The 23,122-nt window shown below is 38.6% G+C and overlaps 5 protein-coding genes across 5 annotated transcripts in view; 2 read left to right on the forward strand and 3 right to left on the reverse strand.

Moving 5' to 3' along the window:
* Positions 1 to 9,845, reverse strand: part of LOC135129588 (pyrokinin-1 receptor-like) — a 131,327-nt gene extending 121,482 nt beyond the window's left edge. Inside the window, exon 1 of the mRNA XM_064056770.1 lies at positions 8,995 to 9,845. Within this exon, the coding sequence (XP_063912840.1) occupies positions 8,995 to 9,739 (745 nt within the window). The 5' untranslated portion in view covers positions 9,740 to 9,845. The remainder of the gene's footprint in view (positions 1 to 8,994) is intronic.
* A 3,116-nt stretch (positions 9,846 to 12,961) lies between these two features.
* LOC135129789 (uncharacterized) lies at positions 12,962 to 13,399 on the reverse strand. The gene has a single exon (XM_064057038.1). The coding sequence runs from the start codon at positions 13,397 to 13,399 to the stop codon at positions 12,962 to 12,964; it is 438 nt and encodes a 145-aa protein (XP_063913108.1).
* A 39-nt stretch (positions 13,400 to 13,438) lies between these two features.
* LOC135129790 (sperm protamine P1-like) lies at positions 13,439 to 13,756 on the reverse strand. The gene has a single exon (XM_064057039.1). The coding sequence runs from the start codon at positions 13,754 to 13,756 to the stop codon at positions 13,439 to 13,441; it is 318 nt and encodes a 105-aa protein (XP_063913109.1).
* Positions 13,757 to 19,302: 5,546 nt separating this feature from the next.
* LOC135129791 (putative uncharacterized protein DDB_G0292636) lies at positions 19,303 to 19,940 on the forward strand. The gene is made up of 2 exons (XM_064057040.1): positions 19,303 to 19,482; positions 19,590 to 19,940. Exons 1-2 carry the CDS (start codon positions 19,303 to 19,305, stop codon positions 19,938 to 19,940), a joined length of 531 nt encoding a protein of 176 aa, XP_063913110.1.
* Positions 19,941 to 20,525: 585 nt separating this feature from the next.
* Positions 20,526 to 21,067, forward strand: LOC135129792 (uncharacterized protein DDB_G0283697-like). The gene is made up of 2 exons (XM_064057041.1): positions 20,526 to 20,580; positions 20,625 to 21,067. The coding sequence occupies exons 1-2, from the start codon at positions 20,526 to 20,528 to the stop codon at positions 21,065 to 21,067; spliced, it is 498 nt and encodes a 165-aa protein (XP_063913111.1).
* The last annotated feature ends 2,055 nt before the right edge of the window (positions 21,068 to 23,122 follow it).

A 23,122-nucleotide genomic window follows, 5' to 3' on the forward strand; every position in this document is an offset into this window, starting at 1 on the left:
TAATTCTCACGTCTGGTATATTTTCTCACAGTTTAACAGATTAAATAATGTAATAATGTTGTCAATGGTTAACAATATTAAGAGTAGTCACTAGAATCACGAGACGGGTGGGTGGGTGGGGCTATTATTTACTGATTGGACTCTGTGAATACAAAGCCATACTTAGCTCCGCCCACCTCCTTTTTCCATTTCACTGACTTATTTATTTACAGTTAACAATCTTTAAATTTTAATTTGACAAACGGTACATTCTAAGTTTTAAATCAAAATAAAAAGTGGTCCCACCTACCCACCTCCCCTTCGTTTCGTTTTATTGGTTCTGAGAAAAAAGTTACATCTTATGTTCACAAATAATAGATTTTAGGATTTTTTTTTATAAAATTTTGATTTTTATTCGAAAAACGACTTTGTCATCAACGTTCACATTGAAATGTTTAAAGTTATATAAAATAGACACAATGAGGTACAATTGTAAATTCCGTCCCAATTCTCCGGCGAATGAAATGATTTATTAAGGCGGAACTTGTAGAAGTGGGAGGAGCATCTGTAATTTTGCGTTTTGAATATAATCATCACATCTGGTACGCTTATCTAACACTAGCGGAATAATTTCTAGATATTTTGTTTACTATTTATTAATTTTCTAATAAAGAATTTAACAGAATTACCCAAGATTCAATAATATACTTAATAATGTTGTCATTACTTAACAACATTAAGATTAGTCCTAGAATCAAGAGGGGGTGGGTGGGTGGGGCTATTATTTGCTTATAAGACTGTAGAAAAATGCTAAACTTAGCTCCGCCCACTTTCTTCCTCCATTTCATTGACTTAAGTAATTAGTTTACTGTTAAAACGAATCGAATTTTGACTTAACAAGATGTAGAATCTATGATTTCAAACAAAATCAAAAGTAGCCCCACCCACCCACCCCTACTCCGTTTTGGTAATTAACTTTATTGGCTCTGAGACGAAAGTTGGATTTTTTATTGAAAAAAAAAAATTAGGACTAGTTTTTTTTATTAAATTTTGATTTTTATTCAAAAAAGCACTTTGCATAGAATTTTTTTCCCGGCCAACGAAATGATTTATTAAGGTGGAGTTTAAGCGAGTGGGAGGAGCATCATTAATATTGCGTTTTAAATACAATTCTCACGTATAGGATGCTTATTTAATACCAGCTGAATACTTTTTAGATAAATTATTTACAATTTATCGATTTTCTCACCAACGGTTTAACGGATGTAGGTGAGGTTCTAATAAGATAATAATGTCATTAATTAACGTATTAAGAGTAGTTACGAGAATCAATAGAGGGGTGGGTGGGCGGGGCTATTATTTAGCTCCACCCATCTTCATTTCACTGACATATTTTATTTACCGTAAAAGGGAATTGAATTTTGATTTGACAAGATGTAGAATCTAAGATTTAAAACAAATCGAAAGTGGCTCCACCCACCCACCCCTAGTCCCTTTTGATCATTCATTTTATTGGCTCTGAGACGGAAGTTTGATTTTATATTGATTGATTTTTTAAATTTTATTGATGGTTTTAAAATTTTGATTTTTATTCGAAAAACGACTTTATCATTAGCGTTTATATAGAAATATTTAAAAATAATGTAAATTAGACAAAACATGCTCCAATTATAAACACCGCCTCTCTTCTCCGGGCCAATGAAATGATTTATAAAGGTGGAGCTCGTGTGAGTGGGCGGAGCATCATTAATATTACTTTTTAAATATAATACTTTCTAGATATATTATTTACAATTTATCGATTTTCTCACCAACGGTTTAACGGATGTACGTGAGATTCTAATAAGATAATCATGTCATTACTTGACAATATTAAGAGCAGATACTAGAATTAAGAGACGGGTGGGTGGGCGGGGCTATTATTTGCTTAGAAGACGCTATGGGAAAAAATTAAACTTAGCTCCACCCATCCATCTTCTTCATTTCACTGACTTATGTTACTTACTGTAAAAGGGAATTAAATTTTTACTCGACAAGAGGTGGAAGATTTAAAACAAAGTTAAAAGTGGCCCCACCCACCCACCCCTACTTATTTTGATAACTCATTTTTTATTTTCTCACCAACAGTTGAACCGAATTGATTGGTATTCTAATAAGATGATAATTCTGTCATTAATTACATTACTAAGAGTGGTCACCAGAATTAAGAGGTGGGTCGGTGGGCGGGGCTATTGTTTGTTTATTATGTCTGTGTAAATGCAAATCTAAACTTAACTCCGCCCACCTCCTTTTTTTTGGCTAACCTATTTTATTTCTGCAGGAGTAAAATTTGAGTTTGACAAACGGCAAAATGTGAGATTTAACAATATGTTAAAACTGACCCCACCCACCCACCAGTACTCGATATTGATGCTCATTTCATTGGCTCTGAGTATAAGTTGGATTTTATATTGACAAATAACAGAATCTAGTAGTTATTTTTTTTATAAAATTTTAATTTTTGTTCCAATAACGAGTACCGTCCGGATTTGCATACAAATTTTTAAAAATCAATTTAAAGTAGACACAATAAGGTACAACTGTAACGCCGCCCCTATTCTCCGGGCCAATAAAATGTTTTATTAATGTGGAGCTTGTGAGAGTAAGAGGAGCATCAGAAATATTGTTTTCCAATATAATTCTCACGGATCTTATGCTTGTTTAACTCCAGCTGTATACTTTTTAGATACTTTATCTACAATTTATCGATTTTCTCACCCAAAGGTTTGACAAATTTGTCTAAGATTCTATTAACATCATAATGTTGTCATTAATTGACAATATTAAGAGAGGTCACTAGAATCAAGAGAGGGATGGGTGGGCGGGGTTATTGCTTGCTTATTAGACTGTGTTAATACAAAGCTAAACTTAGCTCCGCCCAAATCCTTCCTCAGTTTTACTAACATATTTTATTTCTACAGGAATTGAATTTTGATTTGACAAACGGCAGAATGTCAGATTTAACTCAAAGTCAAAACTGACTTCACCCACCCACCCCTACTCCATTTTGATGACTCTTTTTATTGGCTCTGAGACGTAAGTTGGAATTTATATTGACAAATAACCGTTAAACTTGTCCTCATTTTTTTTATAAAAGTTTAATTTTTATTCGAAAAACGACTTTGCTGTCGGGATATACATAGAAATAGTTAAAAATCACTTTAAAATAGCCACAATGAGGTACAACTGTAACTTCCTCAGACCAATCAAATGATTTATTAAGGCGGAGCTCGTGCGAGTGGGAGGAGCATGTTGTAATGTTGTTTTCTAAAGATAATTCTCACGTCTGGTATATCTTCTCACAGTTTAACAGATTAAATAATATAATAATGCTGTCATTGGTTAACAATATTAATACTAGTCGTCACTAGAATCAAGAGAGAGGAGGTGGGGGACGGGGCTATAACTTCTTACTTACTGTAGAAAAAAGCTAAACTTAGCTCCGCCCACCTCCGTCCTCCATTTCACTGACATATTTTATATATTTTTAAAAGGATTTGAATTTTGATTTGACAAGCGGTGGAATCTAAAATTTAAATAAAAATAAAAAGTGGCCCCGCCAACCCATTCCTCCTTCGTTTTGATAATTTTATTGGTTCTGAGAAGAAAGTTAGATTTTACGAATAATAGAATTTAGGACTTGTTTTCTTTATGAAACCTTGATTTTTATTCGAAAAACGACTTTGCCATCAGCGTTTACATCAAAATATTTAAACATCATATAAAATAGACACCATGAGGTACAATTGTAAACTCCGCCCCAATTATCCGACTAATGGAATGATTTATTAAGGTGGAACTTGTACAAGTGGGAGGAGCATTAGTAATATTGCGTTTTAGATGTAGTTATCACGTCTGGTATGCTTATTTTTAACACCAGCCGAATAATTTCTAGCTATTCTATTTATAATTTATCAATTTTCTTATAAAGAGTTAAACATAATTACCCGAGATTCAGTAATATAATAATATTGTCATTGGTTAACAAGATTAAAATTAATCCTAGAATCCAGAGGGGGGGGTGGGCGGGGCTATTACTTACTTATAAGACTGTGGAAAATGCTAAACTTAGCTCCGCCCACCTCCTTCTTCCGTTTCACTAACTAATTTTATTTACTGTTAAAAAGATTTGGATTTTGATTTGACAAGCGATATAACATAAGATTTAAATAAAAAAAAATTGGCTCCACCCACCCACCCCTCCTTCGTTTTGATAATTCATTTTATTGGTTATGAGAAAAAAGTAAGAGTTTACATTGACAAATAATAGAATTTAGGACTTAATCTTTTAATTAAAATTTTGATTTTTATTCGAAACTGACTTTGCCATCAGCATTTACATAAACATATTTAAAAATCATATAAAGTAGACACAATGAATTTCAACTGTAAACGCCGCCTTTCTTCTCCGAACCAATGGAACGATTTATTAAGGTGGAGCTTGTACAAGTGGGAGGAGCATCAGTAATATTGCGTCATAAATATAATTATTACGTCCAGCCGAATACTTTATTTACAGTTTATGTATCTATTTTTTCAGAGGTTAACAGAATTGCTTGAAATACAATAATAAAATGATGTTGTCATTGGTTAATAATATAAGAGTAGTCACTAGAAAGAAGAGGAGGCGGGTGGGCGGGACTATTACTTGCTTATAATATAACACTCTGTAGAAAAAGTTAAACTTAACTCCGCCCACCTCCTGCCTCCATTTTACTCAGTTATTTTGTTTACTGTTAACAGGAATCGAACCTTGAATTGACAAGATGTATAATCTATGATTTCAAGCAAAATCAAAAATAGCCCCACCCACCCACCCCTATTCCGTTTAGGTAATTCACTTTATTGGCTCTGAGACGAAAGTTGGATTTTTTATTGACAAAAGACGAAATGATTTATTAAGGTGGAGCTTAAGCGAGTGGGAGGACCATAATTAGTTTTACGTTTTAAAGATAACTCTCACAAATGGGATGCTTATTTAACACCAGCTGAATACTTTCTAGATAAATTATTTACAATTTATCGATTTTTATCACCAACGGTTTAACGGATGTAGGTGAGGTTCTATAAGATAATAATGACATTAATTAACATTATTGAGAGTAGTCACGAGAATCAAGAGAGGGGTGGGTGGGCGGGGTTATTATTTAGCTCCACCCATCTTCATTTCAATGACATATTTTAGTTACTGTAAAACGGAAATGAATTTTGATTTGACAAGAGGTATGTATAATCTAAGATTTAAAACAAAATCAAAAGTGGCCCCACCCACACACCCCTACTCCTTTTTGATCATTCATTTTATTGCTTGTTACAAAATTTTAATTTTTATTCAAAAAACAACTTTATCATTAGCGTTTATATAGAAATATTCAAAAATTATGTAAATTAGACGACACATGATACAATTATAAACACCGCCTCTCTTCTCCGGGCCAATGAAATGATTTATTAAGGTGGAGCTCGTGTGAGTGGGCGGAGCATCATTAATATTACTTTTTTAAATATAATACTCTCTAGATATATTATTTACAATTTATCGATTTTCTCACCAGCGGTTTAACGGATGTAGGTGAGGTTGTAATAAGATAATAATGTCATTAATTGACAATATTAAGGGCAGTTACTAGAATCAAGAGGCGGGTGGGTGGGCGGGGCTATTATTTGCGTAGAAGACGCTATGGGAAAAAATTAAACTTAGCTCCACCCATCTCATTTCTTCATTTCACTGACTTATGTTACTTACTGTAAAAAGGAATTAAATTTTTATTCGACAAGAGGTGGAAGATTTAAAACAAAGTCAAAAGTGGCGCCACCCACCCACCCCTACTTATTTTGATAATTCATTTTTTATTTTCTCACCAACAGTTGAACCGAATTGATTATTAATTACATTACTAAGAGAAGATATTACAGAATTAAGAGGTGGGCGGGGCTATTGTTTGTTTATTATGTCTCTATAAATACAAATCTAAAATTAGCTCCGCCCACCTCCTTTCTTCTTGCCAACCTATTTTATTTCTGCAGGAGTAAAATTTTAGTTTGACAAACGGCAAAATGTGAGATTCAACAATATGTTAAAACTGACCCCACCCACCCACCAGTACTCGATATTGATGCTCATTTCATTGGCTCTGAGTATAAGTTGGATTTTATATTAACAAATGACAGAATCTAGTACTAATTTTTTTTTATAAAATTTTAATTTTTGCTCCAATAACGAGTGCCGTCCGGATTTGCATACAAATTTTTAAAAATCAATTTAAAGTAGACACAATAAGGTACAACTGTAACGCCGCCCCTATTCTCCGGGCCAATAAAATGTTTTATTAATGTGGAGCTTGTGAGAGTAAGAGGAGCATCAGAAATATTGTTTTCCAATATAATTCTCACGGATCTTATACTTGTTTTACTCCAGCTGTATACTTTTTAGATACTTTATCTACAATTTATCGATTTTCTCACCCAAAGGTTTGACAAATTTGTGTAAGATTCTAATAATGTTGTCATTAATTGACAATATTAAGAGAGGTCACTAGAATCAACAGAGGGGTGGGTGGGCGGGGTTATTGCTTGCTCATTAGACTGTGATAATATAAGGGTAAACTTAGCTCCGCCCACCTCCTTGCTCAGTTTTACTAACATATTTTATTTCTACAGGAACTGAATTTTGGTTTGACAAACGGCAGAATGTCAGATTTAACTCAAAGTCAAAACTGACCCCACCCACCCACCCCTACTCCATTATGATGACTCATTTTATTGGCTCTGACACGTAAGTTGGAAAATATATTGACAAATAACCGCTAATCTTGTCCTATTTTTTTTTTATAAAAGTTTAATTTTCATTCGAAAAACGACTTTGCCGTCAGGATATATATAGAAATACTTAAAAATCACTTTAAAGTAGCCACAATGAGGTATTATGAGGAATTATTAAGGCGGGGCTCGTGCGAGTAGGAGGAGCATCAGTAATGCTGTTTTCTAAAGATAATTCTCACGTCTGGTATATCTTCTCACAGTTTAACAGATTAAATAATATAATAATGTTGTCATTGGTTAACAATATTAATAGTAGTGACTAGAATCAAAAGAGAGGGAATGAGTTGGGGGGGCTATAACTTGCTTATAAGACTTTAGAAAAAAGCTGAATTTAGCTCCGCCCACCTCCTACCTCCATGTCACTGACATATTTTATTTATTTTTAAAAGGATTTGAATTTTGATTTGACAAGCGCTAGAATCTAAAATTTGAATCAAAATAAAACGTGGCCCCACCCACCCACCCCTCCTTTTGATAATTTTATTGGTTCTGAGGAGAAAGCTGATTTTACGAGGAATTTAGGACTTGATTTTCTTTATAAAACCTTGATTTTTCTTCGAAAAACGACTTTACCATCAGCGTTCACATCAAAATGTTTAAACATCAGATAAAATAGACACAATGAGCTACAATTGGAAACGCCGCCCCAATTCTTCGACCAATGGAATGATTTATTAAGGTGGAACTTCTACAAGTGGGAGGAGCATTAGTAATATTTATGATTAGTATTATATATTATAACTTCTTGGTATTCTATTTACAATTTATCAATTTTCTTATAAAGAGTTTAACAGAATTACCCGAGATTCAATAATATAATAATGTTGTCCTTAGTTAAAAACATTAAAATGAATCCTAAAATCAAGAGGGGGGTGGGTGGGCGGAGCTATTACTTGCTTACAAGACTGTGGTAAAATGTTAAACTTAGCTCCGCCCACCTCCTTCTTCTGTTTTACTGACTAATTTTATTTACTGTTAAAAAGATTACAATTTTGATTTGACAAGCGGAAGAACATAAGATTTAAATCAAAATAAAAAATGGCCCCACCCACCCACCAGTCCTTCGTTTTGATAATTAATTTTATTGGTTATGAGAAGAAAGTAAGAGTTTACATTGACAAATAGTAGAATTTAGGACGTGATATTTTAATTAAAATTTTGATTTTTATTCGAAACCGACTTTGCCGTCAGCGTTTACATAAAAATACTTAAAAATCATATAAAATAGAGGGAATTGAATTTAGATTTGACAAGAGGTAGAATCTAAGATTTAAAACAAGTGGCCCCACCCACCCACCCCTACTCCCTTTTGATCGTTCATTTTATTGGCTCTGAGACGGGAGTTTAATTTTATACTGATCGATTTTTTTATTTTATTGATTGTTATGAAATTTTAATTTTTATTCGAAAAACGACTTTATCATTAGCGTTTATACAGAAATATTCAAAAATTATGTAAATTAGACAAAACATGCTACAATTAGAAACACCGCCTCTCTTCTCTGGGCCAATGAAATGATTTATTAACGTGGAGTTCGTGTGAGTGGGCGGAGTATGATTAATATTACTTTGTAAATATAATTTTCATGTATGGGATGCTTATTTAACACCAGCTGAATGCTTTCTAGATATATTATTTACAATTTATCGATTTTCTCACCAACGGTTAAACGGATGTAGGGGAGGTTCTAATAAGATAATAATGTCATTAATTCATAATATTAAGGGAAGTTATTAAAATTAAGAGAGGGGTGGGTGGGCGGGGCTATTTCTTGTTCATAAGGCTTCGCAGAAAAAAGGTAAACTTCTTCTTGTACGATTTAAAGCGAAATCAAAAGTATAATAACAAAGTGTATTTTTTATAGAAACTTTAAAAACGGAAGTCTAATATTAGAATCAAACCATTTCCCAATGAAAAATCCCAATACATCAGCAAAAATTTAAATCGAGTTTTTATCACCATTCTTGCGCATTCACATCATTGTTGATTTTTTAAAGTAAAACCCAACTTTTTCTCAATCCTAGACAACCTTGTAAATGCATAAGCCTGACATTTTAAAAATAAAAGTATCGAAAATAAGAGTATTACAACAATTAGTTTAATCGAGAATAACCAGCAAAACTTGAAAGTAACCACAGAACCTTGAAACTCACCCAGCATCTTCACCACCTTCCTCGACGACCTGCTCTGCCCCCTCGCGTTCGTGTTCCCCAGCACATTCCTCTTCTTCATCATCGTCGAACTCTTCAGCTTCTGCCCGATCAGCACATACAGCACCGTAATCAAACTCATCGGCAGGACGAAGAACAACAACGTGGACACTTCAAACGAGTGTTCGATGATGGGTTCGGCAAAAAGGCACAGCTCACAATCCGGGGGTCCCACCAGCTGGAACTGCATGGCCTGCGGCACCGCCGACCCCACCGCCACCAGCCAGATCACCAGGATGAGCTTCACCGCCCTGGACAGCTTCGACAGCGTGTGCGACAAGAAGGGGTGGCAAATCGCCAGGTACCGCTCGACGGTGAAGGCGGTGATCGTCAGCACCGTGGCGTTGGCGGAGGTCTCCGCGAACATCCCCCGCAGGAAGCAGAACGTGCTCCCGAACACGTAGGGGTAGCGCGAGTAGATCAGGTAGATCTCCTGGGGCAGGCCCGACACCAGCAACAGCAGGTCGGAGATGGCCAGGCTGAACAGGTAGTAGTTGGTGGCGGTGTGCATGGACTTGTTCCGCGCGATCACGATGCAGGTGCTGATGTTGCCGATGGTGCCCGTGAGGAAGATCACCACGTAGACGACGATGATGGGGACGACGATGTAGAGGCTGTCTCTCTGGGGACCCAGGAACTCCTCGCTGCACTGGCTCGTGTTGTTGGGGTTTCCCCCGAGCTCACTCATTGTTGCGACTTACCCGAACCGAACTGATCGCGAGAGTTTGCAGGACATGGCAGGATCGCGGCGCGGATTCCTGCTGCTACAAGCGGTGCGCTTGCAGGACTGGAGCGAAGAGCGCTCAGTGTGCGCTCAAGAATGCGAACGCGCGCGCTGCGAGGACGAACAGGTGGAGGATTTTTTCAGGTTGTGCACTAGAAGTGGTTTTATGGAGGTCGTTAAAAAATTGCAGATTCTGGTGCGGTTTGGCCACTTTGTAGCGATTTTGCAAGCTTTGGAATTTAATGTTAAAAAAAATATGTTGGCAAGCTTTTTTAGTTTGACAGTTACGGTCAAATAACTGTCAAATAAAGCTACAATCATCGTTTTATTAATAAATTTCCTAGCCCACTATAAAAACTGTTTTGTGCATTTTTATAGGTAGACCTATTTTTAATCAAGGAACTTAATTTTTCCGCGATCTTGGCGAAAAATTATCTGAAAAAACGACTTTTATTCTTCTGCAAGAGGAAGGAAATTGCGCCACGGAATGATTGCATGCAGGAAATTGGATACCTGTAGAGGTTTTATGAATCTTAATGAAAGAGGGAAATTTTTCCTTATATTCTTTTTGATGTGTTGGATGCTTTATTAAATGTTGTACGTGATATTTCACTTTGAGGAACGTAACCCATTTGTCTTTCTGAAGAGGGGGGCGATGTTTGGGAATAAATAATAAGCAAGGAACATAAGAAGATTTTTTAAATCAGGAACTACGTTATATAAAGTTTCAAATAAATGCGTCTTTTCACGTGATTTAAATGATCCTGAAAAATGAGAATTTTGGAGATGACGTCATCTTATTGGTGGTGGGGATGATTAGCCAAATTTAGTTAGCGTTTAACCATTTACATGATTTTCCTAAGTTGCAGTTTCAAGATTTCTAGATTTCTCTATTTTTCAATTTTTTTAATTTTCATTTCAATGTTTTGAAGTTTTAGTTCTCAAATTTTTGTTTTTTCCGTATTTCGAATTTTCAGTTTTTCCATGCTTCAATTTTTTTTGAATTCTCGAATTTTAGTTTTCTCGATTTCACAATTTCCCGATTTTTCGAATTTACAATTTTTAATTTTTTGATTTCTCTATTTTCAATTTCTCGATTTCTTTATTCTCGATTTCCTGAATTTTCATTTTGATTTTTCGAATTTTGTGTTCTCAAATTTTCGTTCTTTCGTTTATGCGACTTTCATATTTTCCATTGTCAAGAATTCTCGAATTCTAGTTTTCTGGATTTCTGCATTTCTCGATTTCACGATTTCCCGATTTTTCGAATTCCCAATTTTGCAATTTCTCAATTTCTGTATTTTTCGATTTTTTTAATTTGAATTTTGATTTTTCGAATTTTTAGTTCTCAAATTTTCGATTTGTCGATTGTACGATTTTCGATTTTCGGTCTTTGATTTTTCGATTTTTTGATTTTCGATATTTCCATTTTTCAGTTTTTCGATGGTTCAATTTTTTGAGTTCTCCAATAAAAACTATAGTTTTCTTGATTTCACGATTTCCCGATTTTCAATTTCTAGATTTTCCTATTTTTCGATTTTTTGAATATTCATTTTGATTTTTCAAATTTCTGGTTTCCAAATTTTCGTTTCTTCGGTTGTACGATTTTTCGATTTTTTTGATTTTCGATATTTCGATTTTTGAGTTTTCGATGGTACAATTTTTTGAGTTCTCGAATTCTAGTTTTCCCCATTTCTACATTCTCGAATACAACATGATTTCCCCATTTTTCGAATTCCCAATATTATCATTTTTCAATTTCTCTATTTTCAATTTTTCGATTTCTCTATTTTTAGATTTTTGATTTTCGGTCCCCGATTTTTGGATTTTTCAGCTTTTCAATTTTCGATTTTTCCATTTTTCAGTTTTTCAATGGTTAAATTTTTTTACATTTCTCGATTTCTCTATTTTTCGATTTTATGAATTTTTGTTCTGATTTATCGAATTTTTAGTTTTCAAATTTCCGTTTTTTCGATTAGACGATTTTTCGATTTCCGAACCCCGATTTTTTGATTTTTCGATATATCGATTTTTCTATTTTTCAGTTCAACTTCTAGTTTTCTCGATTTGTACATTTCTCGAAATCACGATTTCCCGATTTTCGAATTCCCAAATTTATAATTTTTCAATTTCTCGATTTCTCCTCGATTTCTCTATTTTTCGATTTTTTGAATTTTCATTTTGATTTTTCGAATTTTTAGTTCTCAAATTTTCGTTTTTTCGAATATACGATTTTTCTATTTAGGATATCCGATTTTTGGGTTTTTCGATTTTTTGATTTTTGGTATTTCGATTTTTTCATTTTTAATTTTTCCATGGTTCAAGTTTTTGAGTACTCGAATTCCAATTTTCTCGATTTCTACATTTCTCTATTTTTAGATTTTTTCAATTTTCATTTTTATTTTTCGAATTTTGATTTCTTAAATTTTCGTGTCTTCGATTGTACGATTTTACGATTTTCGATTCCCGATTTTTGGATTTTTCGATTTTTCGATTTTCGATATATTGATTTTTCAATTTTTAAGTGTTTCGATGGTTCAATTTTTTGAGTTCTTGAATTCCAGTTTTCCGATTTCTACATTTCTCGAATTCATGATTTCCCTATTTTTCGAATTCCCAAATTTTTAATTTTTCGACTTTGATAACAATCGGTCCAGTAGTTTCGGAGATTACGTGTCTAATAAAAATGGATACAGACACCACACAAACAGACAGACAGGCAGACAGACAGAGAGACAGATAGACAGACAGACAGAGAGACAGACGAACGGACAGACAGACAGACAGACAGACGAACGGACAGACAGACAGAGATGACAGACCACTTGTTTCGTACTCTAGAGGTCATGACATGTCATGAAAGTGGCAATTCGACAGATGGACTCGATTACTATAGTTCGTCCCCTTCTTTTTGCGCCCCTATCTTATTTCGTTCCTTTTGTCTTTCCTTCCCTTCATTCTTTTCGTCTTCTGTGTCCTTCGTGTCCTTCATCCATTTGTTTTTTTTTGTTTTTAGTCCGCTGCGTTCTTCGCATCCTTTGTTCCTCTCGTCCTTCGTCCTTTTGGTCTTTCGTATCCTTCGAAATTTTCGTCCTCTTCGTGCCCTTTGTTTTTCGACCCGTTCGTCGTTCGTCCCTGTCGTCCCCTTCGCAACATTCGTTCTTCGTCTCCATCGTCCATCGCCCTTCACACTTGGTTCTTCGTCCTTCGTTCCCTTCGTTCTTCGGCTTTGGTCCCGTTTGCCCTACGTCCCTTTTGTCTTTTGTCCTTCGTCCCCTTCATCCTTCGCCCCTTCCTTTTTCGCATCCATCTTATTTTGTTCTTTTTGTCTTTCCTTCCCTTCATTCTTTTCGTCTTCTGTGTCCTTCGTTCTCTTCGTTCATCGTCCTTCGTGCCCTTCATCTTTCGTGTTCTTCGCGTCCTTCGTCCCTTCATCATTCGTGCCCTTTGTTCTTCGTCCTCTTCAAGCTTCTTCGTCCCTAAGACCTTTTCGTCCTCCGTGTCCTTCGTCCACTTCGGTCTTCCACTTTCGTATCCTTCGTCCATAACCTTCTTCAACTTTCGTGTCTTCAGTATTTTTCGTCTTTCGTGACCTTTATTCCCTTCGTCCTTCTTCTCGTTCATCTTATTCGTATACTTCGTTCCCTTCGTTCTTTGTGTCCTTCATCCATTTGTTTTTTTTGTTCTTAGTCCCCTGCGTCCTTCGTATCCTTCGTTCCTCTCGTCCTTCGTCCTTTTGGTCATTCGTATCCTTCTAAACTTTCGTCCTTTTCGTCCTTTTAGTCCCCCTCGTCCCCTTTGTTTTTCGACCCGTTCGTTTTTCGTCACTGTCGTCCCCTTCGTAACCTTCGTTCTTCGTCTCCTTCGTCCATTGCCCTTCACACTTGATTCTTCGTCCTTCGTTCCCTTCGTTCTCCGGCTTTCGTCTCGTTTGTCCTTTGCTCTACGTCCCTTTTGTCTTTTGTTCTTCGTTCCCTTCATCCTTCGTCCCTTTCCTTTTTCGCCCCCATCTTATTTCGTTCCTTTTGTCTTTCCTTCCTTTCATTCTTTTCGTCTTCTGTGTCCTTCGTTCTCTTCGTTCATCGTCCTTCGTGCCCTTCATCTTTCGTGTTCTTCGTGTCCTTCGTCCCTTCATCATTCGTGTCCTTTATTCTTCGTCCTCTTCGAGCTTCTTCGTCCCTTGTACCCCTTCGACCTTTTCGTCCTCCGTATCTTTCGTCCTTAACCTTCTTCATCTTTTGGTGTCTTCAGTCTTTTTCGTCTTTCGTGACCTTTATTCCCTTAGTCCTTCTTCTCCTTCGTCTTATTCGTCTCTTTCGGTGCCTCTGCCCTCAGTCCACTTTGTCCTTCGCAACCTTTGTTCCTATAGTCCTTCGTCCTTTTGGTCATTCGTACCGTTTGTTCTTTACCCTTCGTCCCTTTTGTCTTGTGTCCTTCGTCTCATTCATCCTTCGTCCTCTCCCTTTTTCGGCCCCATCTTATTTCGTTCCTTTCGTCTTTCCTTCCCTTCATTCTTTTCGTCTTCTGTGTCCTCGGTTCTCTTCGTTCATCGTCCTCCGTGCCCTTCATCTTTCGTGTTCTTCGTGTCCTTCGTCCCTTCATCATTCGTGTCCTTTGTTCTTCGTCCTCTTCGAACTTCTTCGTCCCTTGTACTCCTCCGACCTTTTCGTCCTCCGTGTCCTTCGTCCCTTTCGTTCTTTAACCCTCTTCATTTTTCGTGTCTTCAGTCTTTTTCGTCTTTCGTAACCTTTATTCCCTTCGTCCTTATTCTTCTTCGTCTTATTCGTGTCCTTCGTTCCCTTCGTTCTTTGTGTCTTTCATCCATTTCTTTTTTTGTTCTTAGTCCCTTGCGTCTTTCGCATCATTCGTCCCTCTCCTCCTTCGTCCTTTCAGTCATTCGTATCCTTCGAAATTTTCGTCCTCTTCGTTCTTTTAGTCCTCTTCGTCCCTTTTGTTTTTCGACCCGTTCGTCTTTCGTCCCTGTCGTCCCCTTCGTCGTAATTTGTCCTTCGTCCTTCGTATTTTGTCCTGCGTCTTTTTCGTCCTTTGTTCTCTTTGGCGTACGTCCTTTGCCCCTTCGTCCTTTGTCCCCTTCGTCCATCGTCCCCTTCCTCCTACGTACCTTTCGTCCATGTTACCAATGAGGTTGTCATAAAAATTAAATTCGCAAAATTAAATTTTATCATTTTTCAAGGAATCGAGAAATCGAAACATAAAAAGTCGAACAATTGAAGAATCTAAATGAAAAATCCCAAAGTGAAATATCGAAAACCTGAAAAATCGAAAAACTGAAAAACTCAAAAATCGAAAAATCGAGGAACCAAGAGTTGAAAACCAAAAAATCAAATAATCGAGAAATTGAGAAATCGAAAAAGCGAAAATTTAAATATTTCTTACAAAAACACACTAGATTCGCTAGATATTTATTAATTCCCAAAAAAATTCTTGGAATCCCCGAAAATCTTTTAAATCCTTGTTAAACACAAGAGGCTACTGAGATATTTTAAATTAAAAAAAAAAAAAAACCACTACAACCACTCAAAATTATTTTAAAATTCTTTCAAAAAAAAAATAAAGGTAAGAAGTTCTTATCACTTCTTACTAAAAACACCAAGGATCCCCGAGATTCTTTTAAATTCATAAAAAAACACCAGATGCTTCTGAAGTTCTAAATTCTTTCAAAATTAAAAGAAACACCACGGAATGTTTTCAAATTCTTTCACAAAAAAAAACACTAGGGACTGCGACGATTCTTTTAAATTTTTTCAAATTAAAAAAATCACTATAAATTCTCTTGTTTCTTTAAAATTATTCAAGTTCCTTCAAAATAAAAAAGAACCACTGTTATTTCCGCGATTTTTTCAAACTTTTTCAGAAAAAACACTAGTGGTTCCCGATATTCTGTTAAATACTTAAAAAATCTATTAAGAGCCCGAAAGATTTTCTAAAATTTTTTTTTTTAAAGCAGCAGATTCTTTGAAATTAAAAAAATAGAAGTCCTCAAGATCTTTTCAAATTCTTTCAAAAATAGAACAGTAGGACCTTCCGACATTAAGTGCTTAAAAAAACACTGGAAATGTCCAGAATGTTATAAATTGTTTAAGGCAAAACTTAAGCCCGCCCACCCGCCCCATCTCAATTGTGATGATTTTTCTATTCGTCGTTAACCAAGAAGGCGGAGCTTAACTGCAAAATCTTCACAATTGAGACAGGGTTTGGTGGGCGGGGTTTATATTTTGCCTTTTTGTTTTATAATGTATAGAATTTTTTTCACAACATGAAACTTAAGACATGTTTAAAATGACAAATTTGTATAAGGAAATATTGATTGTCTTTTTTTTAATTAATTTAGTGCACGTTCAGAACGTTTGTAACCTAAACCTGAAAGTGCTCGCTGCGCTCGTATTTTAAAATTCTTTGTTTCAGCTTTATTTTCATAGAAATGTGTGGGAAGCAAATTCAGCGAAGTTGACCTGACCAGACCAGACCTGGCCTGATCTGACCTGATTTGAGCTGACCTGACCTGACTGACAAGCATCAGATCACCGTTGAGTGTGACTAATAAATTCCTAGACGATTTTTTTTAACTAAATTAATTAATTTTCTTTGCAAATTCAGAGTTATTTTATCTAATCTGTTTAAAAATTGGTTTAATCACCGACGTGCGTCGTCTCCAAGGATGCCTCGATCCAACATTAATTTCAGACAAGAATCGTCTTAAAATCAGCAAAATACACACATTCGTCCGGTTTAACCAATCGCAAAAAACATCACTTCCAATCAGGCTAAACAGCCGTGACCAATGTTAACAGTCATCATTAATAATTCAACAGTACATAACCCTACCTCCTAATGAGAATTTCCTTTGTACGAAATAATCCACAAAAACTCTTCGCAGTTCCTACACAATCGCTTTATGAAAAGTAATTACTATTATTATTCTACCGAGACTTTGAATTTTTTATTTATCATGAAAGGTCACCTAATGACGCTATTAACATTGAATTACGATATTTTTCCACGTGACCCAACATTGTATGGACGGCGTTTGATTGTGATCGATTGCTCACCGTCTAACCATTGACGGAGACCCGGAAAGTTCACTTTCCTGAAGTTACAAAGTGCGTGGAAAAATAGCCGACTCGGAGAACGGCTAAATTACGCAGGGAATATGAAACATAAAGTTAAATATTCCTGAACGTTTCGCCTGAAATATGAAACAGAGGAATTACGCTTTGACGAAAAAAAGTCTCAAAAATTACAACCCAGAAAATATCGCCACAACGCAGTTGTCTATTAGAAACCGATTGGCCATAAATCCGGCCGGTGAAGCTGACCAGACGGGCAATGTGTTTGTTAATCAGCAATAATTTTCCCGTGTTATGCATTTCTAAAAATATTCACTCGCAATTTACAACGCGTTTTACTATCGTGAATTATCGCCGACCTGTCAACAAACGCTTCCATAAACCCATAACGAGTCCAGCTAACTTCGCTCCATAAATGAAAATTCCGCCGTCTAAAAATAGACCCCGCAAAAACAAATTATTGCAAGGATGGAAAACTCGGGACGACTGCCGGCAGCTGAAAAAACACTTTTTGTTTGCGGTTATTCTTGATTTTGGCACGTGCATAATTGAATTCGACGTTTTTAAAGACGACGTCACCGATGGTAATTTTGGAAAATCGAATGGAAGCAGATGTGAGCTTGTTGGTTTTCCGTCAAGTGCATTTGGCGGCGTAATCTTAATACCTGATGATGAATTTTTCGATAAGCGTGTCAGGATGGAAGGATTATTGTGAGCAGCAAGGGTTACGTGGGATAATTTAGTTTTATTGTGTCAGATTTTAACTGATGAGTTAATTATATCCAGCGAAGTGGAACGAAATTGAGTCAATATTTGTACAAGGGTCAGGGTTTTGTCTTTGTCACAGAAAAATGTACATAACCGGTTGAGGTAGATAAGGAAAATGTAACTGATTTTTTTCGCATTGAGTAAATTTTCAATTTTCTTGTAAGTATAGAAGATACTTGTTTATTTGGTGTTCGAAATTATAGAAATCCTGCCTGAATGCTGGCCACTACAAGGTCAGATGTGTGTTTAAAACAACAATGAGAAAAAAATTGGTCGAAGGTTATTTCGAGAGAAGTTTTCCGAAAGTTTTAATACTTCAAAAACAAGACTAGAGATCTCCGAAACTCCTTCAAATTACTTCAAAAACAAAATACAGGGGGCCCCTGAGATTCTTTCAAACTACTTCAAAAAATAAAACAAAAGGGGTCCCGAGATTTTTGCTCAAGATCCTAGAAGGACGAAGGACATGGGGACGAAGGACTAAGAGCGAAAGGGTGCCTTCGTCCTTCGTGTCCTTCGTGTCCTTCGTCTTTTGAGTCCTTCGTCCTCCGTATTTTTCATCCATCGCGTCCTTCGCCTTTGGTGTCCTTCGTCTATCGTGTCCTTGATCCTTCGTGTCGTTCGTACTTCATCCTTCGTCCTTCTTCCCCTTCCTCCTTCTTGCCCTTTGTCTTTCGTATCCTTCGTCGTTTGTGTCCTTCGTCCTTCGTGTCCTTCGTTCTCCATGTCCTTCATCCTCCGTCTTCTGGGTCTTTCGTCCTTTGTATTCCTTCGACTTCTTCGTCCTCCGTGTCCTTCTTCCCCTACGTTCTTCGTCCTTCATCCCCATCGCCCACGGTCCTTCGTGTCCTTTAGTCTCCTTCGTCCTTCGTGTTTTTCATCCTTCGTCCTTAGTGTCCTTCTTCCTTCGTGTCCTTCGTTCTTCTTCCCCTTAGTCCTCCGTATCCTTCGTCTTTCGTGTCCTTCGTTCTCCGTGTCCTTCGTACTCCGTGTCCTTCGTACTCCGTGTCCTTCGTCCTCCGTGTCCTTCGTCCTCTGTGTCTTTCGTCCTTTGTATTCCTTCGACTTCTTCGTCCTCTATGTAATTCGTCCCTTTCGTTCTTCGTCCTTCATCCCCTTTGCCCTTTGACCATCGTGTCCTTTAGTCTCCTTCGTCCTTCATGTCTTTAGTCTCCTTCGTCCTTCATGTCCTTAGCCCCTCGTGTCTTTCGTCCGTCGTATCTTTCGTATCCTTCGTCCTTCGTCTGTATTATTTTTCATCCGTTTCGTCCTTCCTCTCCTTCATTGTTCATCCCGTTCGTCCTGTGTATTCCTTCGACTTCTTCGTCCTCCGTATCGTTCGTCCCCTTTGTTCTTCGTCCTTCATCCCCTTTGCCATCTGTTCTTCATCTCCTTTAGTCTCTTTCGTCCTTGGTGTCTTTGGTTTCCTTCGTCCTTCGTGTCTTTAGTTTTCTTCGTCCTTCGTGTCCTTCGTCTCCATCATCCTTCGTGTTCTTCGTGTCCTTTCGAGGACGAAGAGGACAAATCGGGGGTACGAAGGACGAAAGACACCAAAGGCGAAGGACACGAAGGAGTCTAAAGACGAAGGACACGAAGGACGCGAAGGACGAAGGAGACTAAAAACACGAAGAACGAAAGAAGCTAAATGACACGAAGGACAGGGCGAAGGGGATGAAGGACGAAGAACGAAGGAGACGTAGAAGAAAGGAGACGAAGGACGAAACGGCTAAAAGACAATATAGACGAAGGACGAAGGATACGAAAGATACGAAGGACGAGGGACACGAAAAGCGAAGAACACGAACGGCGAAGGACATGAAGGACGAAGGACACGAAGGACAGGAAGGACACGTATACTAAAGACGCGAAGGAAGAAGTAGACCAAAGATACGAAGGACGAAGGAGATTAAAGGACACGAAGGACCGTGGGCGAAGGGGATGAAGGACGAAGGACGAAGGGGACGAAGGACACGGAGGACGAAGAAGTCGAAAGAATACAAAGGACGAAGGGGACGAACAATGAAGGAAACGAAAGAACGAAAGGGATAAAATACAGACGAAGGGCGAAGAATACGAAAGATAAGAATGACGAAGGACACGAGGGGCTAAGGACACGAAGGACGAAGGAGACTAAAACACGAAGGGCAAAGTGCGAAAGGGATAATGGACGAAGAACAAAGGGGACGAAGGACACGGATGACGAAAAAGTCGAAGGAATACAAAGGACGAAAGATGAAGAAAACGGAGGACGAAGGACACGGAGAACGAAAGACGCGAAGGACGAAGGTCACAGAGGACGAAGGATATGAAAGACCAAGGGCAAGAAGAACCAAGGACGAAGGACTCTAAGGATGAAGTACACGAAGGACGCAGAACACTAAGGTCGACGAACACGAAGGACGAAGGATACGAAGGACGAAAGACAACAAAGGCGAAGGACACGAAGAATGAAAAACACGAAGGACGAAGGACTCTAAAGACGAAGGACACGAAGGATGAAGGACACGAAGGACAGGGTGAAGGGTATGGAGGACGAAGAACGAAGGGGACGAAGGCCACGGAGGACTAAGCGAGCAAATCGGACAAAGCGAACGAAAGGATCAAGAACGGAGGACGAAGGGGACAAAGAACACGGAGAATGAAGAAGCCGATGGAGTACAAAAGGCGAAAGGGACAAATAACAAAGGAGACGAAGGGCGAATCGGATGCAAAACAAAGCAGACGAGGGACGAAGGACACGAAGGATACGAAGGATACGAATGGCGAAGAACAAGAAAGGCGATGAACGAAGAGTACGAAAATGATGACGAAATGAGCGAAGGTCGAAAGGGACAAAGGGCAAAGGGAACTTGAGGAACAAGGACGAAGGGGACGAAGGACGAGGTTGACGAAGGATGAAGGGCTTGCAGGACGAACGAATAAAGTGTGAAGGAGGACGAATGGGCAAAGGTGACGAAGAACGAAACGAAAAAATTGGACGAAACGGATAAAAGGAGCAAAAACGGGGGAAGTCGAAAGGGACAAAGAACGAAAAACCAAACCGGGGGATGAAGGTGTCGAAGGACAAACGGAACAAATCGGGCCAAAGAAGAAAGGGACGAAGGACACGGGGGAGAGGGGGACAGAAGACAGGATGGACGAAAGAGACGAAGGACACAAAGGACTAAGGGGACTAAAGACACGAAGGACGAAAGAGAAAAATTCAACGAAAAAAAGGGACGAAGGACATAAAGAATGGAGGGAACGAAAGACACGAAGGATGGAAAACGAAGAGGACAAAGAAGACGCAGAACGAGTGGACGAAGGACACAAATTTCGAAGGAGACGAAGGACGAAGGGACGAAGGACACGAAGAACGAAGGGGACGAAGGACACGGAGAACGAAGTAGTCAAAGGAATACAAAGAACGAAGCGGAAAAACGAAGCAAGCGAATGACGAAGGACACGAAGAACGAAGAAAAAAAGGACGAAGGGCACGTGGGACAGGGGAACGGAAGACAGGAAGGACGAAAGAGACGAAGGGGAGTAAAGACACGTAGGACGAAGGAGAAAAATCGTCCTAAAAAAGGAGACAAAGGACATAAAGAACGGGGAGAACGAAAGACACGAAGGACGGAAAACGAAGAACACAAAGGAGACGGAAGACGGGAGGACGACGGACACGAATTTCGAAGGAGACGAAAGACGAAGGGACGAAGGACGAAGGGACGAAGGACACGAAGGACGAAGGAGACTAAAGACATGAAGGACCAAAGAGGCGAAGGACGAAGGACGAAGGATGAAGAACGAAGGGGACGAAGGACACGGAGAACGAAGTGGCCAAAGGAATAGGAAAAACGAAGGAGACGAAGGACGAAGCAGAAAAACAAAGCAAGCGAATGGTGGAGAAGACGAAGGACACGAAGGATACGAAGGGACGAATTACGATGAACCAATTGAAGTAAGAGTGAAGGAGGAAAGACTATTTGGACGAAGCATACAAAAGAACCAAAAACAGAGAACGAAGGACCCAAAACGAAAGACGAAGAGGTGGAAATACGAAGGGGACAAATCGGACGAAAGAAGAAAGGGACGAAGGACACAAAGAACGAAGGGGACTAAAAACACGAACGACAAAGGGGAAAATTCGTGCAAAAAAAAGGGAAGAAGGACCCAAAGAACAAAGGGGACCAAAGGATAACGTAGAGAATAAAGGTCACAGAAGACGGGGGACGAAGGACATGAATTACGAAGGAGACGAAGGACGAAACGGATGAAAGACATGCAGACGAAATCGAAGGACACGAAGTTTACGAAGGACAAAGGGCGATGAACGGAGAGAACGATGGACACGCAATATGAAAAAAACGAAGTACTAAGAACGATACTGACGAAGGCTAAAGGAGATGAAGAGGACCAAGGACAATGGGGACGAAGGACGAACTTGACAAATGATGGAGAACGAAATACGAGGGGTGAATTAAGAAAAACGAATTGAAGGAAGAGAGAAGGATGAAACACGAAAGACAAAAAGGACAAAGAAACAATGCAGGACGAAGCGGACAAATCTGACGAAGAACGAAAGGGACAAAAAACAAAGGATCAAGAACGAAGCACGAAAGGGTTGAATGACGAAGGGGTTGAATGACGAAGGAGACGAGAGATGCGAAGGACGAAGGACACGAGGGGCTAAGGACAAGAAGGACGCAGAAGACTAAAGACATGAAGAACGAAAGAGACTAAAGGACACGAAGGACAAAGGGTGATGGAAATGAAGGACGAAGAACGAAGGAAACGAAGGACACGAGGATCGAAGAAGTCGAAGGAATACAAAGGACGATGGACACGGAGGACGAAGGAGACGAAGGATAAAGGACACGAAGGACGAAGGAGACGAAAGGACACAAAGGACAGAGAACGAAGAAGATGAAGGACGAAGAACAAAGAGGACGAAGGACACGAAGGACGAAGGAGACATGAAGGACGAAGGAGACTAAAGGTTCATATCCTAAACGACAGGAAGGACAAAGGTTGAAAGGGATGAAAAACAAAGAACGAAGGAGACGAATTACACGGAGGACGAAGATTTCGAAGGAATACAAAGGACGAAGGACACGAAGGACACAAAGGACGAAGGACACGGAGGACCAAGGGCTAGAAGGACGAAGGACGAAGGACACTAAGGACGAAGGACACAAAGCACGCAGTATTCTAAGGACACAGTACTCTAAGGACACAGTACTCTAAGGACACAGTACACTAAGGACGAAGGACACGAATATCGAACGAAAGGATAAAAGACAATACAGACGAAGGACGAAGGATACGAAAGATACGAAGGACGAGGGACACGAAAAGCAAAGAACACGAAGGGCGAAGGGTACGAATGATACAAAAGACGAGGGACACGAAAGGCAAAGAGCACGAAGGACGAAGGACATGAAGGACGAAGGACACGAAGTACGAAGGAGACGAAGTACGAAGGACACGAAGTACGAAGGAGACGAAGGGC

This window comes from Zophobas morio, unplaced genomic scaffold, assembly GCF_036711695.1.
Source record: "Zophobas morio isolate AGI-343-1 ecotype UQ-CSIRO unplaced genomic scaffold, CSIRO_AGI_Zmor_V1 ptg000016l, whole genome shotgun sequence".
NCBI lineage: Eukaryota > Metazoa > Arthropoda > Insecta > Coleoptera > Tenebrionidae > Zophobas > Zophobas morio.